The sequence below is a fragment of the Nicotiana tabacum genome, chromosome 23 (assembly GCF_000715075.1).
Source record: "Nicotiana tabacum cultivar K326 chromosome 23, ASM71507v2, whole genome shotgun sequence".
Lineage (NCBI taxonomy): Eukaryota > Viridiplantae > Streptophyta > Magnoliopsida > Solanales > Solanaceae > Nicotiana > Nicotiana tabacum.
In genome coordinates this window covers 121,649,321-121,665,706 of record NC_134102.1, presented here as the reverse complement: position 1 = coordinate 121,665,706, position 16,386 = coordinate 121,649,321, and the positions used below count along the sequence as shown (strand labels likewise).

General features: G+C 36.7%; 1 protein-coding gene across 1 annotated transcript; it reads right to left on the bottom strand.

Moving 5' to 3' along the window:
* Positions 1-6,642: 6,642 nt before the first annotated feature.
* Positions 6,643-14,497, bottom strand: LOC107802110 (plasma membrane ATPase 1-like). The gene is made up of 22 exons (XM_016625553.2): positions 14,296-14,497; positions 13,481-13,585; positions 13,154-13,273; positions 12,947-13,045; positions 12,719-12,856; positions 12,489-12,623; positions 11,939-12,118; positions 11,531-11,737; positions 11,288-11,407; positions 10,654-10,773; positions 10,290-10,412; positions 9,878-9,982; positions 9,651-9,795; positions 9,377-9,541; positions 9,062-9,300; positions 8,954-8,986; positions 8,729-8,810; positions 8,236-8,396; positions 7,867-8,073; positions 7,560-7,745; positions 7,273-7,451; positions 6,643-7,113 (listed from the first exon to the last, which is right to left on the bottom strand). The coding sequence occupies exons 2-22, from the start codon at positions 13,538-13,540 to the stop codon at positions 7,017-7,019; spliced, it is 2,901 nt and encodes a 966-aa protein (XP_016481039.1). The 5' UTR covers positions 13,541-13,585; positions 14,296-14,497; the 3' UTR covers positions 6,643-7,016.
* Positions 14,498-16,386: the final 1,889 nt, after the last annotated feature.

Sequence of the window (16,386 nt, the reverse complement as noted above, 5' to 3'; positions counted from 1 at the left end):
TGTAGACTTAAAGTCGTTAAGTAGAAAAACATCTTTTGTTGCCACCGCTTGAAATCAATTCTGAAAAAATTTTCGGGCTTTTCTGTCGGTGCCAATGCCGGTGTTGTTCGGCTTTTCGATGCATTGACAGTCTGATTTTGTCCAATTTCACTCCTCACTTTGAGGTTATAAAAACGGTCGATGCAATAGTAATACCCAACAAGAGTCGGGGTCGAATTTCGCAGGGAGCTATATGAATGGGTGTTAGTAGTATATCTTAGCGCGTGAGTTTGTATATGTAAATTTGCACTTCCGAAATATTTGGGTTTGCTTAAAAATCTAAACTAAACTACGATTGCGATTCAATTAATGAAACTAGAAAATTGTTTTTATTATTTTCCAAATGATATAAAAGGCCTAGGGCTATGACATTCACCTAGGTGTTTGCCTAATGAGTTATAAACTTACAACTTATTTTATTGGTCAGGGTGTATTATAGCTATTAACACTCAAAAACCCACTCAATACCTCTCGGTCAGAGAGTGATTTTACCCAATTTGGCTTTCTCAAGTCCAAATGGATATTGAACAAAATAGTTGATAAGAAGCTCAAATCGGGTTTTACTATCTCTAGGTTCAACCCTTTAATTGGGTTGATCAATCTCTCGATTGACCCAATGTCTTGCTAGCCAGATTTTCCTAGACTATCTCTCTCTTTCTCAAGTAGAGACTAAGTCAAATAAGCATGAATTAATGTTTGCAACCATTAATTCTTCAAATAAAAACAAGAACAAGGCTAGATAATAAACACCAAACCATAAACAAGCAATAAATCAAACACCCATTAAGTTTACACACTAGGGTTGAGTCACAACCCTAGTAAAAATTTAGCTACTCATGCTTAAACTAGAAGAAACAGGAGAAGAAATTATAATTAAACTCATATTGATAATTAAAATGATGAAATCAATATTCAAAAAGCTCAAAATAGCAAAAACTACTAAAAAGAGTAAAAGAAACCTTCTACTGTAGCAGTTGATGTAAAAAGGTGACCTAAAAAAGTAAAACTCTTTTATTTATACAAAGTTGGAATTTTCAGACAAAAATACCCTTTCAGATGTTCTGCGGCCGCATAATTCCATGTGCGGTCCGGACTTTGCTTCAACTTGGAAAGGTTGGAAATCTGCGGCCGCGTGATAATGAAGTGCGGCCGCACTGCCCTCTTTCTGCGGTCCGCACAATAATATCTGCGGTCGCACTTTTTTCTTCTGCTGTCCGCACATGAAATTGTGCGGCCGCGTAGCTCTTCTTCTGCAGCTGCATAATAATTGTGTGGTCCGCACTTGTGTTGGACTGGAGGTGCAGGTTCTCTGAACTTTTGCTCTTACCCAGCTTCTGTGGCACAATTCGTGTGTGGTCCACATCTTGCAACACTCTCTGATGGAATTGCTTCACGACCTGCAGCCGCAGATGATATTCTGCGGTCCGCACTTTGAGCTTTTATGCCTGTTTTTGTCCTTGAGTTCAGATTACTCCTTCTTCAGTTGGATTTTATTTCGGGAGCTTATCTTCCAATATTCCTGCAATTAAGTACATTTCATCAGTTTTCGGGAATACAATTAAGTGCTTTTGGACTAAAACGAAAGCTAAAAGGCGCAAATAAGTAGTCAAAATTCTCACTTATCATAGTCATCATAAGAACAACCTGGTTTCCGTTCTCAGTTGTCATTTCTGTAAAAGAATAACACAAACAAACGTTTAATATACAACGAAGTTTTTATATCTTCAAACCGAATAAAACTGGAGTAGAAAATCACGTAGATTTTAATCTCCAATAGAGTAGAAAATTGCTAGGATTTTAATCTCCAAATAACAGATAGTAAACCAAAACAGAATATACGTTAAAGTAAACAAATAGAGTAGAAAACCACGAAGGCTTTAATCTCCAAAACGGGAGTAGAAAACCATACGGGTTTTAGTCTCCAGAACAGTATGTATAATACAAATACATTATATAAAATTAAGTTCCTTAAGCTTGTTAGTGTACTGTATTTGTAAAATAATTCTGGAGAAGGAAAAATAATGCATAAATAGAAATGTAGAAGAAACAAAATTTAATCCGAGCCCACTGAATATATAGTGTTTCTTTAAGGAACTTAATCCCCTCCTAGTACCCGAGGTTGTGGATTATTTTCTCCCAGGATAGAATAGATTATACACTGGTGTAGCGGTACTTCAAACCCCAATGTTTCAACGAGCACAAATGGCGGCAGAAAATCACACTTACGTTATTTGTTTTATAAGAAAACAATGCAGAAAGGAAAAGGAGAATTCAGAAATTTCGTAAGAAAAATTTGAGGGAATGGTCTACTATTTATAGCCAACATGTTGCAACTCTTTACCATCATCAGTTGATATTCATAAAGTTTCTTGATTTGTATAACCAAATTACCGCAGATATCATGAAGTAAAATGGACAAGAAAAGAAATATACACTAAGGGTGTGTTTGGCATGAAGGAAAGTGTATTCCTAAAAAATATTTTCATGAAAAATGAGTGATTTTATCACTTATTTTCTCTTGTTTGGTTGGTGAGTGAAAAACTTTTTTCGAAAATATTTTTTAGTGTTTGGTTAGAGAGTAAAAAATATTTTTTAGGAAAAATAAATTTTTATGCTACTCTCCTGACTCCCCCTTTGTTATGGATTTTAGAAAAAATATGCAAGCAGCAAGAAGGTTGAAAATAAGATTGAAAAACTGTCTCTAAAATTTTATTAATCACAGGGCTTTAAATAGACAAATAAATAAAGTAGTAGACTCTTCCTACAACTAAATTACTAAACTCTTACTATAATTAAAATTCTGAATCTTCTAGTAGACTCCTCCTAAAACTAAACAACTAATTATTCTAGAAAACAGTAGCAGTAACAGATGCAAAATCCAACACTCCTCCTTGCTTCTGTTGCTGCAGTCTAAAGTAGATCATCCTCAATTCCTTCTTCTGCTATTAGTGCTTGTGCATGAGCATCTTTGAACTTGTACACTTTTGTAACATGACATTTTTGTTTGCAATTTCCACATAATGCATCAGGTCTCCACCAACAAATTTTTTCTAAGTGTGTTTTCTTTTTGCAATATTTGCAATAAGGATAATCGACTTTTTCTTTTTAGTGTTTCGCATAAAAAATACCCTCAGTAACTTTGTCTTATATGAAGGCCCTTCTTTGCTCTTGTGCTTGAAGAGCACTTATTAATTCTGCAACAGAGATGGTAGAGAGATCTTTAGACTCTTCCAGAGAGGAAATTTCGGATTCAAATCTCTCGGGAATTGTCACAAAAAAAATTTCAACTATTCTGTCATCTTTGAAATCCTCGCCAAGTAACCTGATTTTATTGATAATTAAAGAAATTCGGTCAGAATACTTAGTGATGGTCTCATTATTCTAAGAGATTCAAAATCTCTTTTTAAATTTAAAATCTGATTTTGTCTGCCTCGTTCACTTCCTTGATACTTCTGTTTGAGTATTTTCCAAGCTTCTTTTATTGTCTCACATGCAATGATTTTAGAGAAGATTAAATCTGCAACTGAATTTTGAATTATAGTTTTGGCTTTGTATTTTTTGGTTTTCTCATCTGAATGAGCTTTGATTTGGGCAAGGGTAGGATTTGCAGGAAGTGGTTGTATACGTTTGTCTTCCATTACAACTTCTCATAGATCATAAGTTTCAAGATAAGATTTCATCTTCACTGATCAAATCTGATAGTTTTCACCAGTTAAAGTTTGTGGGGTATTCAAAGAGAGACCGCTGCTTGCCATTGTTAAAAATTTGGTTAAAAATTGGTATGGGTAAAAATGCGTATGGTTTAAAAGTGGTTGAAATTTGTTATTTTTCAGCGAATTCAGAGATCCGTCAAGATCAATGGAGGCTCTGATACCATTGTTATAGATTTTAGAAAAACTATGCAAGCAGCAAGAAGGTTGAAAATAGGATTGAAAAACTGTCTCTAAAATTTTATTAATCATAGGGCTTTAAATAGCAAAATAAATAAAGTAGTATACTCCTCCTACAACTGAATTACTAAACTCTTACTATAATTAAAATTCTGAATCTTCTAGCAGACTCCTCCTAAAACTAAACAACTAATTATTCTAGAAAACAGTAGCAGTAGCAGATGCAAATCCAACACCCTTCCCCCAAGTCCCAATGTTTCATGTGCCCCCCTCCCCCCTCCCAAATACTCAATATTTTCAGGACTCTATATGCCTCAAAAATTTAATTATTAATTTAAAAATTCACACAAACCCAAAGAAACTAATGTGTTGCTATACTTTTTTTACGCAAAAATAATGTTGAAATTTGTGCTCCATAACTAAAAAGAAAATAATCATTTTTTGGTTGAAAAATAAAGTATTCTTTCTACAATATGAAAATAAAGTACTCATTTTGTTGAAACAAAAGAAAATATTTTCTTCTATATCGTGAAAAGAAAATACTCATTTTGTTGAAATGAAAGAAAATATTTTTTCTACATCATGAAATGAAAATACTCTTTTTGTTGAAATGAAAGAAAATATTTTTTACCACATCATTTTGTTGAAATGAAAAAAAATACTTTTTATATTATTTTATTAAAATGAAAGAAAATACTTTTTACTACATCATTTTGCTGAAATGAAAGAAAATACTTTTTCTAAATCATGAAAAAAGTACTTTTTTTATATCATGAAAAGAAAATAATCAATTGTTGAAATGAAAAACAAAAAAGTACTATATTCATAACATGAAAAAAAGTACTATTAATAATAGGGAAAAAGGGTTAAAAATACCCTTCTACTATTAGAAAAGGATCATTTGTACCTTCCCTTATACTTTTGGTTCACCCTTACTCTCGACGTTACAAAAGTGATGCAAAAATACCCCTCCCTCGTTAAGGCCCTCCACCATGGCCACAATCATCCCACGCAGACTGGTATTTCACTGAGGTGGACGCCACATGGCATGCCCCGCCACCATCCCAAACCCCATTTTACCCTCTCCCCCTACTTCTTCTTCTTCCACCACCATCTTCTCCCTCACCCAACCACCACTGCCACATTTTTCTTTTTCTCTTTTTAAATTCAAAAAGAAATCACAAAGACCACTACCTTATTTCCATAGTTCCATTACTGCTGCCACATCTTCTTTCTAAATTGCCGCATCTCACATTAATTTTGAACATTTGGCGTCTATCATATTGAAGGAAAACAAACAAACAAAATGCCAGCCACCGTTCTCTTACTCTATTAAGCGAAATATATCAGTTATAAGCAAATTATCCATTGGAATACTACATTAAGAACCATTAAACTAAGATCCGACTATTACAAAAAGTTTCATATACTAACATGTAATAATTGAATTCAAATCCTAAATAGTAAAAAGCTAAAACCTTTCATATCAGGCTATAGTCACAACCAAACCATGGATAAAAAGTAAAATCATAGTACCAGTGTATCCACGACTTCGGCATACCGAAAAACTATGAATCACATGCAGAATGAAAGTTAAATTCATCATAGAAAATAAGAAGAATTTCTGGTACAAATTAGTATAAGTTGGCATGAAAAATCAAATGCCTCTAAGAATCGGCAGAAATTAGTAATCAGTAAATCTTACTTTTTCATTTAAATATTCATTTTTTGGGTGATGGTTGGGTGAAGGGGGAGATAGTGGTGGAAAAAGAGAACGTGGAGGGAGGAGTAAAATGGAGTTGGAACGGTGAGATGGCATGTCACGTGGCGTCCACCTCAACTAAATGTCAGTCCGCGTGGGATGATGGTGGCCATGGTGGAGGGCCCTAACGGATGAGGGGTATTTTTGCACCACTTTTGTAACGTCAGGGGTATGAGTGGACCAATAGTATAACGGAGGGGTATAAATGATCATTTTCGCATAGTAGAAGGGTAATTTTGACCCTTTTTCCTTAATAATATTTCTATTTAGGGTAGGAGTGGGGGGCATGGGGTGGGGGTGAATTGGTGGGGGTTGGTGGGGATGGGGAATAGATTTGGGGAATGTTGAAAAAGAGTTTTGGAAAATGTTTTCCCTTCTCTTGATAGGGAAAATATTTTTCTCCAATCGGAGGAAAATGAGTTCACGAGCATTTAAGCCAACCAAACATGAAAAAATTGAAAAACATATTCCTTTCATACCAAACATACCCTAATAGTATCCTGATCAAATAGCTTGACGCGAACTAGCAGAAACTCTTGGAACAAGTGAAGTTATAAGTCACCAAATTAGCATCTTATGAAGAATTTTGACATTCTTTACTCTTGTTAAACAATCACACAATTGTTTTGTCCATGGATAACAATGGTATTATGGCACGTGGACTTTTGAGATAAATATAACATGGTATTATTAGGTACTTAAATACATAAAAGTGCAATCTAATAATAATGAAAGAAATTGCCATTGATGGAATGCTTTGGCATAGTCATAGCTGCTTGTATCAGATTCCTGAATATATAAAAGGGCAGTCCGATGCACTAAGCTCCGCTATACGCGAGATCGGAAAATGACCGGATCACAAGGGTCTATTTGCTAGTCTTGCTTTTGTTATTATGTATCTTTGAGTCCAACTCAGAAACTCAGATTAACAGTGTATGGATAGGAGGTAAAGAACAAACAACACATTCATACAGATTAATCAAGTACTTAGTTTTATTCCAAAATCTGCTACAATTCAATAATTTTCTCCATGAATCTTCATTACATCAACCCAAGACCCAATATTCATGCACCCAAAATGGTGCTTCTTATTCTTCTTTCTTCTTGTCACAGCTGTTGTGAACTACAAAAGAATTAAAGGACTAACTCAAACTTGCACTTTTGCTGCAGCAGACAGACTGGAATTGGAAACCCTTGGTTTTATTGACAATCTTGTGCAGATGGTTAAGCTTTTTGCACAAGCTAAATCATAAACTAAAATAGCAAACTTAATTAAAGCAAATAATTCTACCCTCCCTTTCAGTGTGTGTAGGACTCTCTTTTCGTTAGACAGTATAATGTGGATTGACATGATCAACATCTAATCCTCTAAGCTTTGCAAAGGATTCTACTCTCCCTTTCAGTGTGTGAAGTTCCCTTAACCTGTCAAGTAAAAGAACACAATTAAACCAAATATCAGCTTATCAGGAACAACACAAACTTTTAGCTGCATTGTTGAAAGGGTAAAATATAGGCAAAGTAAAGCTTCTATTTTGAGATTAAAAAACTTAACAGGAATCCTTAGAGAAAAGATATTCTTACCTTGCAATCTCTGCGCGCCTTTTTGCTTCCTCAGCCATCAAGCTGATATCCCTGAAAGTGTAATTTTCAGGAAACGTTCTAGTTTCTACGGATTGAAGGCCATGAATTGTTCTCTGTTCAGCAGCCCATGCTGCTTCGCGTGCTTCCTTACCAAAATCCTTTCTGTTGGTGAAAGCCGTCTGGTAATTGCAAATATGTTACATTATATGGCTAGAACCAAGGAAATATTTGGCCTTGTGAAGAAGAATATGCAGTTTAACACAGCAAAGTTTTAGTTTTTTGCTCACCTTTTGGTTCAGTAGTAAGCCCCAGGCTCTCCCACTGAGAGCATATCGAACAGCAAATTTGATGGGATCAAGCAGAAAATAGGTAACAATATTAAACAACCAGATCACACCAGTCCATCTCCATCCAATCTTCTCAATCCCAGCAAATTTAACCGATGTTACCATAGCAGACATAAAGGTTGCAACCTGTAAGCAAGAGAAACAAGGAGGGAAAATGAGACTCCTATAGATTAATCCTGGAGTTGGTCACCTAGATATGGAACTTCCCAAAAGGGGAAGTAAAGAAAAAAAGAAGGTAAATACTTACCATCTGAGCAACAATAAAGGCAGCAACAAGGAGAAGGCCGGGTCTTTCCATGAATGACCACCCTCTGGACCGTGTAACAAAGATCAAAGCTTGGCTAATGGTGCTAACTTGGAGATATACAGCTGATGCTAGTTTTGCATTTAGAGAATCAGAGATGACTTTGTTTGCTGGAATATGTTTGTTGAAATCTTCCACGTTAAAGGCATTCTGAGGAGAAAGGAACATGATAAGTGATTAATCTTGCCCAAATACAATATTGAGTGGCCAACGTACAAATCGCTCAGCTTCATTCATCGTTCAACAGTTTTCCTCTCAGTATATGGAGATGCATAATATTATGTTACATGAAAGAATTAGAGGGGCAATTACCGCAAAGAAGCTGGTCTCAAAAGTTAAATAGAAGAATAAAGTAGTCATCAAGGCAAGGTAACTGCCTATCACAATTCCTGTTGCAAATATTTCGCTGAGCTTCCAACTGTCAGGAAGTGGGGATGGCTTGACTCTATCTTTGGATATAGTCATGATTGTGCCTGTAAACAATTACCAATTGCTCAATAAGTAAGCGAATATACACGAAGAACATAACATCAAAGGGGAGCCTTGGAGCAACGGTAAAGTTGTTTCTGTGTAATCTATAGGTTATGGGTTCGAGCCGTGGAAGAAGCCACTACATCACATCCCTAGGGGTGCGGCCCTTTTCCGGACTCTGCGTGAATGCGGGATGCTTTGTGCACCGGGCTGCCTCTTTTTTTTTTTTTTTTTTTTTTACATGAAGAACATAACATCAATCATATCTTTGCCAAAATTATGAAACGTACAAGACAATGCAACCACGGAACGGAAGAGACTAGTGAACCCTCACCATCATTAAGAATGGCAATGACAAGGACCATGAAAGGGGGAAAATTGAATCTCCAAAATGCAGTCAGCAACATGAACCCCAACTGTTTGGTCATTACAAACATGAGATACATTTTGCAAGAGAGAGAGAGAGAGAGAGAGAGAGAGAGAGAGAGAGGAAGTTATTCTCTTTTTTCATCAAGAATATAGTTCAGGTTCCAGAATATAATGACCAAGCATAACTTACCACAATACGGATTGTGATGGACACTGCATATATCTGGACAAAAGAAAGCTTAAGCATTAGTACCATGTTAAGATATCTTTGTGGATGAAGCAAGGGAGTTTTACTTACTGTGTAATTTTTCATTCTCTGGAAAATGGCACGGCTTGTCAAAACAGCGTGGATAATAACACTTAGTCCTGGTTCAGTCAGAACTATATCCGAAGCGCCTCGAGCTGCATCTGTTGAATCTGCCACAGCAATTCCTATATCTGCTTTCTTCAGTGCAGGTGCATCATTGACTCCATCACCAGTCATACCGCAAATGTGTTTCCTGCTTTGTAAGATTCTCACGATTTCGTACTTGTGCTCTGCAAGGAATAATATATTTAGATTATAATAAAAAATGAAGAATATTAAAGCCTTTTGCCTCTTTAACTTTATTACCAGGAAAGACACCGGCAAATCCATCAGCGCTTTCGATGAGTTCTTCAATTGGAAGGACTGCAGCTGAAGCATCCTTTTGTTCTCCAAGCAAAAACGATGAAGGATACATGTTTGTGCCCATTCCAAGACGTCTTCCAGTTTCCTTAGCTATAGCCAACTGGTCACCTGGTAAAAGTACGAATAAGTGACAGCTTATTTACATAATAGGAGTTGGCTCAAAGTGCTAATAACGAGAAAAATGTAACAAGGTAAAAGCATTATCTGTTGAGAAAACCTGTAATCATCTTAACACTAACTCCAAGTTCGAGAGCTCTTCTGATTGTTTCAGCACTGTCATGACGTGGTGGATCAAAGAGAGGGAGAAGACCAACAAATTCCCAAGGGCCACCAGGACTGTCCTTTTTACCTTCTGGTACTTCCTATAAGAAAAATAAACTCACTTGACATCATTTTGAGAGCAAAAACTTCATTCAAATTGAACAAGTCAAGGGGCCTAATTACCTGGCGAGCAACTGCTAGAGATCGAAGCCCACGTTCAGCAAATTTGTCTATTACCGTATGCACTCTATTTTGAATGTCTGATTTGTTCCATGCCAGGTTCAAAATCTAAAAGTTACAGAGAACATATCAGAAGAGTTTTATTTAATCTGTTGACTACCAAGTTCTGAAATAACTATGGATGCTACATTCCACCTTTCTGATGAATATGAACCAAAGCGATCAAACTTTACCATCACTTGCTCTAAATTGATTGAAAACTTAGGACTAGTGATGATCAATTATGCAAGTATGTTATCAAGTTCTTTATTTGATCCATGAGCTTAGAATGGAAAAGCTCAAACTTTAAAAGCATTTATATGGCAAATGTTCTCACTTCTCAGAGTCTTATCTATTAAAAGCATATATTATCTACCTGCTCTGGGGCACCTTTGCTCACTCTGTGCATTTTACCAGCGGTGTCGAGGTAGGTAAGAGCTGTCCTCTTATCAGTTGGATTGAATGGAAGGAAATGAACCTCTGTAATACCAGCTCGTGCCTTAAAAGAAATCAATTAAACAGAACAATATTATCCCATTTCACAATAACAAAATGATAAAAGAGTGTTATAGAAGTTTAGTTGCTAAAGTGAGACTTGGGTGAGAGGGTTCTTGACCATTCAAATTCATCAAAACTGCTTTGAAAAAGTTCTACTATTAACTAAGTAATGCTTGAATTTGTTTCATTTTTCATCTCTTTTTGAAAAGAGTTGCATGGAAGAGAATGGAATAATGCATTACCTCCTTAGGGTCGGCAAGCATGGATACTATAGCAGTATCAATTGCATCTTGATTTTCCAACCTTGAAGCTCTTGCAGCCATCAAAACCACTGTATCCTTTTCAACATCTTTGGCAAAAACCTATAAAAATTGATGAAATTAACAACTTTTGGTTCACAAATGACTGCTCATATCATGAACAATTTACTCGCCCCCTAAGAGCTCTTTTATCTACCATGAGTCTGCATCATTAGTTCTGAATCATGAAGTGTTTGCTTGATCCACTTATTGGACGTACAAATCTAAGAACTCTCTTATGACATGAGTTGAAGGTTGTCATTTTTATCGTCAATGTGCTTAGTGCTATACAACTAATATTGACATTTTGATTGCTCAATGCAATACAAAAAAAAGTACCAAATAGGTACTGATTATATAACATCTTTGCTCTATGTCAGTACTATATATAGGATTTCAGATACTTGTGTAGTTGTGTTCCAGAACTGAAGTTGCAAAAGTTGAAAGACATTCCAATCTAATGATACATTTTTATAAGACCATCTTTATGCCCTGATCTGACTAGGACCATCATTCTATCAGTTTAGCTGTTTACACACAGCTGATAAAAGCTCTTAAAAGAGGGTTTAAGGACAACCTCAATTAGATTTTTGTCCACTGATAGTTTGTTTAGAGTTAGAGTGCCAGTTTTATCACTGCACAAGACATCCATGCCAGCCATCTCCTCTATAGCTGTCATTCTTTTTGTGATAGCTCCCTGCAATTAAGGGGTGTTATCAGTTACTACTTGCCAGTTATTAAAATATTCATTACTCTAGAAAGAGTGTTAACTTTCTTCATATCTCCTAAATCAATATATTGAATCATGTACTCAACACACCTGCTGAGATAGTCGATGAGAACCAATGGCCATAGTTACGGAGAGAACTGTAGGCATGGCAATGGGGATACCACCAATGAGCAGAACAAGAAGGCTGTCAATGGCTTCACGAGGTGGTCGATGTTGCCCCCCAAATATTACAATGAGCTCAATGACCATACCAATTGCAATTGAGCAGATGCAAAAGTTACCAATTGAGGCTAATACCTGAAACCATCAAATAAATTGATAATTCTTCTTAATACCTGCCCCATCACGTACTTCAATGCATCCCGATTACTCTTAGAATTAGCTCTGACTAGTTTGGTATTATGGCAATATCAACCAAATTGAAATGCTGGACATTATGACCTTTAGGTACTAGAATAAGTAGTGAAGGAATAACGAGTAGGATATAATGCTCCTCACCTTCTGAAAATGTCCAACGTGTGTAGTATTTTCCACGAGATGAGCAGCCTTTCCAAAGAAAGTGTGAACTCCAGTAGCAATAACAACAGCTTCTAATTCACCTTGTTTGCATGTTGACCCAGAGTATACACCATCACCGGGATTTTTGGTAACTGGAAGTGACTCTCCGGTAAGAGCAGACTGCAGGACATATACTTAATCAAAAACCAGAATATTGAGTTGTCTATTGCATCAAATTGCTTGAATAGCCATTTTTTAAAAATTTCCTGTAACCCCAAAGCTGAACAGATTACTTTTTCAGTGGATGTCTAACAATTCCCTTCATTGCTTTTATGCAACATTTTGTTATAGAATGTCAATCAATTTGAATTGCTTTGTTTTACAGTTTTGCCAATTGTTCCTTCTCATTTTCAGTCCATCTTCCATACTGACTTAGGAGTGTTAGGACATTCAGACTGTTAGTTAAGCAACAGGAAATATTTAGGCTCTCTTCTGATTAGGCGTTCAGGTCAAGTTGCTTGTGACATAGACCAATTGGTTGAACTGATACCTGATCAATTTTCAAAGGATCACCGTTAAGTAGACGTGCATCAGATGGAATTATATCCCCTAGCTTTATGCTAATGATGTCGCCAGGAACCAAGACAGCTGCATCCTCTTCACTCCATTTCCCATCCCGTAAAACCTGATATATATGATTAAACATTCATGTACTATTAATCTATTGCAACCTTAATAATTACATGAAGATGCCATGTTATTTGCAGCTAGTTATCTGACCTTGGCTTTTGGAGCTAACCTAGCCATAAGAGCCGCAGCTGCATTTCCAGCGTTATTCTCTTCTATAAAACTAATTGTTGAGTTTATGATAAGTAGTGCAACAATGCCAACAAAATCTTGGTAATCAATTTCCTTGTGCTGTAACCAAAATATGTTCAACAGAAATCAGTTTCCAAATTATTGTATGTTCTTGATGATGTATCTGCAAATAAACACAAAATAATATACCTTTCCGTGTGGAAGAAAAAGAGCCATGATTGCTGCTGCTTCCATTACCCATGAAAGAGGATTCCACATAAATCCCAAGAACTTCAGTATTTTGCTTTCCTGTCAAATGAGGTGGAAAAGATATTTATTAAGATATGCAAATTAGAAGATGATTTTCTTGAAGGCGGCAAGTAAAAACAAGTAGAGGCAGCATTGAAAAAGAGATACCTTTTTCTCTTCGAGTTTGTTATGACCAAATACATTTAGACGTTTCTCAACCTCTGTAGAGTTGAGTCCCTCTTCTGTACATTTCAGGTTCTCGAAAACCTCCTTAATAGGAATATTTTCCTGTCACGTGAATAATAGGCGATTAAGGTTAGAACATTCTCATTCGTAATGCGACAGAATTTTCATCAGGACTAATACTTATATTGAGAGTTAGTCATAATATATTAGTCTGCCTCATATTTTTTGAACTTTTACTTGCACTGCAGTCCACATATCACAAGATTTAGTACAATTCATTGCTTTGTAAGACTTAAAACTAAATTTTACCAGATCAACAGTCTCATTGTTGATAGCCTCAAGAGTAGTGGTTGTGTTTTCTGTGACCATTGTAGCTCACTTGCTTGGACCCCCAGCCAACAATTGGGAAAAGATCTACATTTGAAAAATGTTCCGTTGAATCACTTTTCACAGAAAACTTGCAACATGTTGAGGAACATGAATGGTAAAGAAGACAATATCGACACACACTATCAGGTGTAGTTTTACCAATCTATGCTTACTACAAAAAGTTATGTGTAATTGCTTTTTAATCTTGAGAGAATACCTTAAAAACTACACAATTTTCTGTAGCTCAAAATTCTAAAGGCATCAAATTCTAGCACTTTTTGATGAAAATGCATTTCATAACAAATAATACCAAGACTCCATAGCACAAACAATGTAATAAGTATCTCGACAGTCAAGTCATTTAAAAGGTAATTGCAGCTAAATATTTTTAATAAATATATACTTAGTAACCAGATAAAAATGGTAACAACGCACTATCACATTTAAATTAGACTATAGTACAAAAAATCTCTAATGTTGTGTATGTAACTAAAATCTTTCTTAAAATACAAACCGTTGGACTTAACCAGTCCGAAGATACTCTTAACATGATGTGATATTGTTTGTATTGGGACAAGCCTGCACGGTTTTTCCCTCACACCAATAAGAGATCACTACGCCTTGTATATGTAGGCTTCTCAACCTTTTCAACTAGCAATGTGGGACTTTGTTCGCACATTAACACAAACATTACTTTAAAATATTGAAACAAGGGATTTCAATTGCATGCACAGTATAAGGAAAAAATGGCTTACCCTCGTGACTTGAGAAGGTGTGGAGAAGACGAAGAAGAGAGAGTGGGAGGAGGAATGAAGTATGAAACTCCATGGAATAAATAAGCAAAAACATTGCATTGTTTGTATCTTCGGAAACACTTAGGGATGATCTCAAGGACAACACATAATTAGTTACCGTACACAGCTTCTTAAGCTCCGTCAACAAGGCATCAATGGTAGCATCCATGAGGCCACAAGGCGTTTCTTTCAGTTTTTTACAGTTGTCGGTATTACCATAAACGGAAAGGGCGAATATTTCTTTTTAAAAGGTTGTTTGGTAAGTGCAAATTGGTTTAAGACTATTATTACTTCAAGTCCAGCAACAATATGTGTACGCAGAATTTAAACTTACCTTGTAAAAATAAAGAGACTGTTTTTAACCACGTTAATGAAAAGACAGACAAAAAAGGACAACACTCACAAGTTATGTAAAATTAACATAAAAAAATAATAAAATATTAAAAATACCAAAATGAAAGAAATGACAACTAGTCCAACAGAATTTGAGAGTACGTGCTCATGCGTTCGGTATGAACAGTCTTTGACCACCTACCCTACTACCCTAATTTTTGAACTCCACGTCTTTCTATCAAGGGTCATGTCCTTGGTCAGCTGATGTTGTGCCATGTCTTGCCTAATCATCTCACTCAACTTCTTTTTCGGCTTACATCTACCTCTTCTTAGGCCCTTCAATGTCAACCTCTTACACCTGCTCGCGCGGGACGACTGTGCTTCTCCTCCTTACATGTTCAAACCATCTAAACCTTGCTTCCCGTATCTTGTCCTCATTAGGAGCCACACCCACCTTGTCGCGAATAACCTCATTCTTAATCTTATCTAACTTGGTATGCCCGCATATCTAGATCAATATTCTTATCTCTGCTACCTTCATCTTCTGGACGTGGGCGCTCTTGACTGGCCAACACTCGATCCCATACAACATAGTCAGTCTGACCACCACTCTGTATAACTTAACTTTAAGTTTTGGTAGCACCTTCTTGTCGCACAAAACACAGGAAGCGAGTCTTTATTTCATCCATCCCGCCAGTACAATATATGATATCTTCATCAATCTCCCCATCCCCTATATAATAGACCAAAGGTACTTAAAACTTTCTCTCTTAGGAATGATCTGTGAGTCCAGCCTCATTTCCATTTCCCCTCCTTGAGTTTTAACTTACACTCCAAATATTATGTGCTAGTCTTGCACAACTTGAAATCTTTAGACTCCAGGGTCTGCCTCCACACATCTAACCTCGCGTTCACCCCGCTTCGCGTCTTGTTAATCAATGCAATATCATCTGCAAATAACATGCAACAGGACACCTCCCCCATCGCGAGGGCAAACAAAAAAGGGCTGAGTGCCGACCCCTGGTACAACCCTATCATGACCGAAAAATGGTCTGAGTTCCCTCTCACTGTCCTTGCCCGGGTATTCGCTCCATCATACATGTCCTTAATCGCTAAAATGTAGACAACATATGCACCTCTAGCCTCTAAACATCTCCACAAAACCTTCCTTGGAACTTTATCGTACTCCTTTTCTAAGTCGATGAACACCATATACAAGTCCCTCTTCCTCTCCTATACTGCTCCATCAATCTCCTAACAAGGTGAATGGCTTCTATAATCGAACGCCCCGATATAAACCCGAATTGGTTATCGAAAATAGACACACTCCTCCTCACCCTTAGCTCCACCACCCTCTCCCAAACTTTCATAGTATGGCTAAGCAACTTGTTACCCCGATAGTTATTGCAATTTTAGATATTACCCTTGTTCTTATATAGAGGAACCATCATGCTCCATATCCACTCTTCGGGCATCTTTTTCGTTCGAAAAATGACATTAAATAACCTAGTGAGCCACTTCATGCCCGCCCTATTTGCACTCTTTCAAAACTCCGTCGGGATTTCATCCAGTCCGGTCACTTTTTGCCCCTGCTCATCTTACGCATAACCCCCTCAACCTCCCCAATTCTAATCGGCCTACAATACTCAAATTACAACGACTCTTGGAGAGTTCCAAATCAACCCGTATAATGTTCTTGTCGCCCTCCTCGTTCAAGTG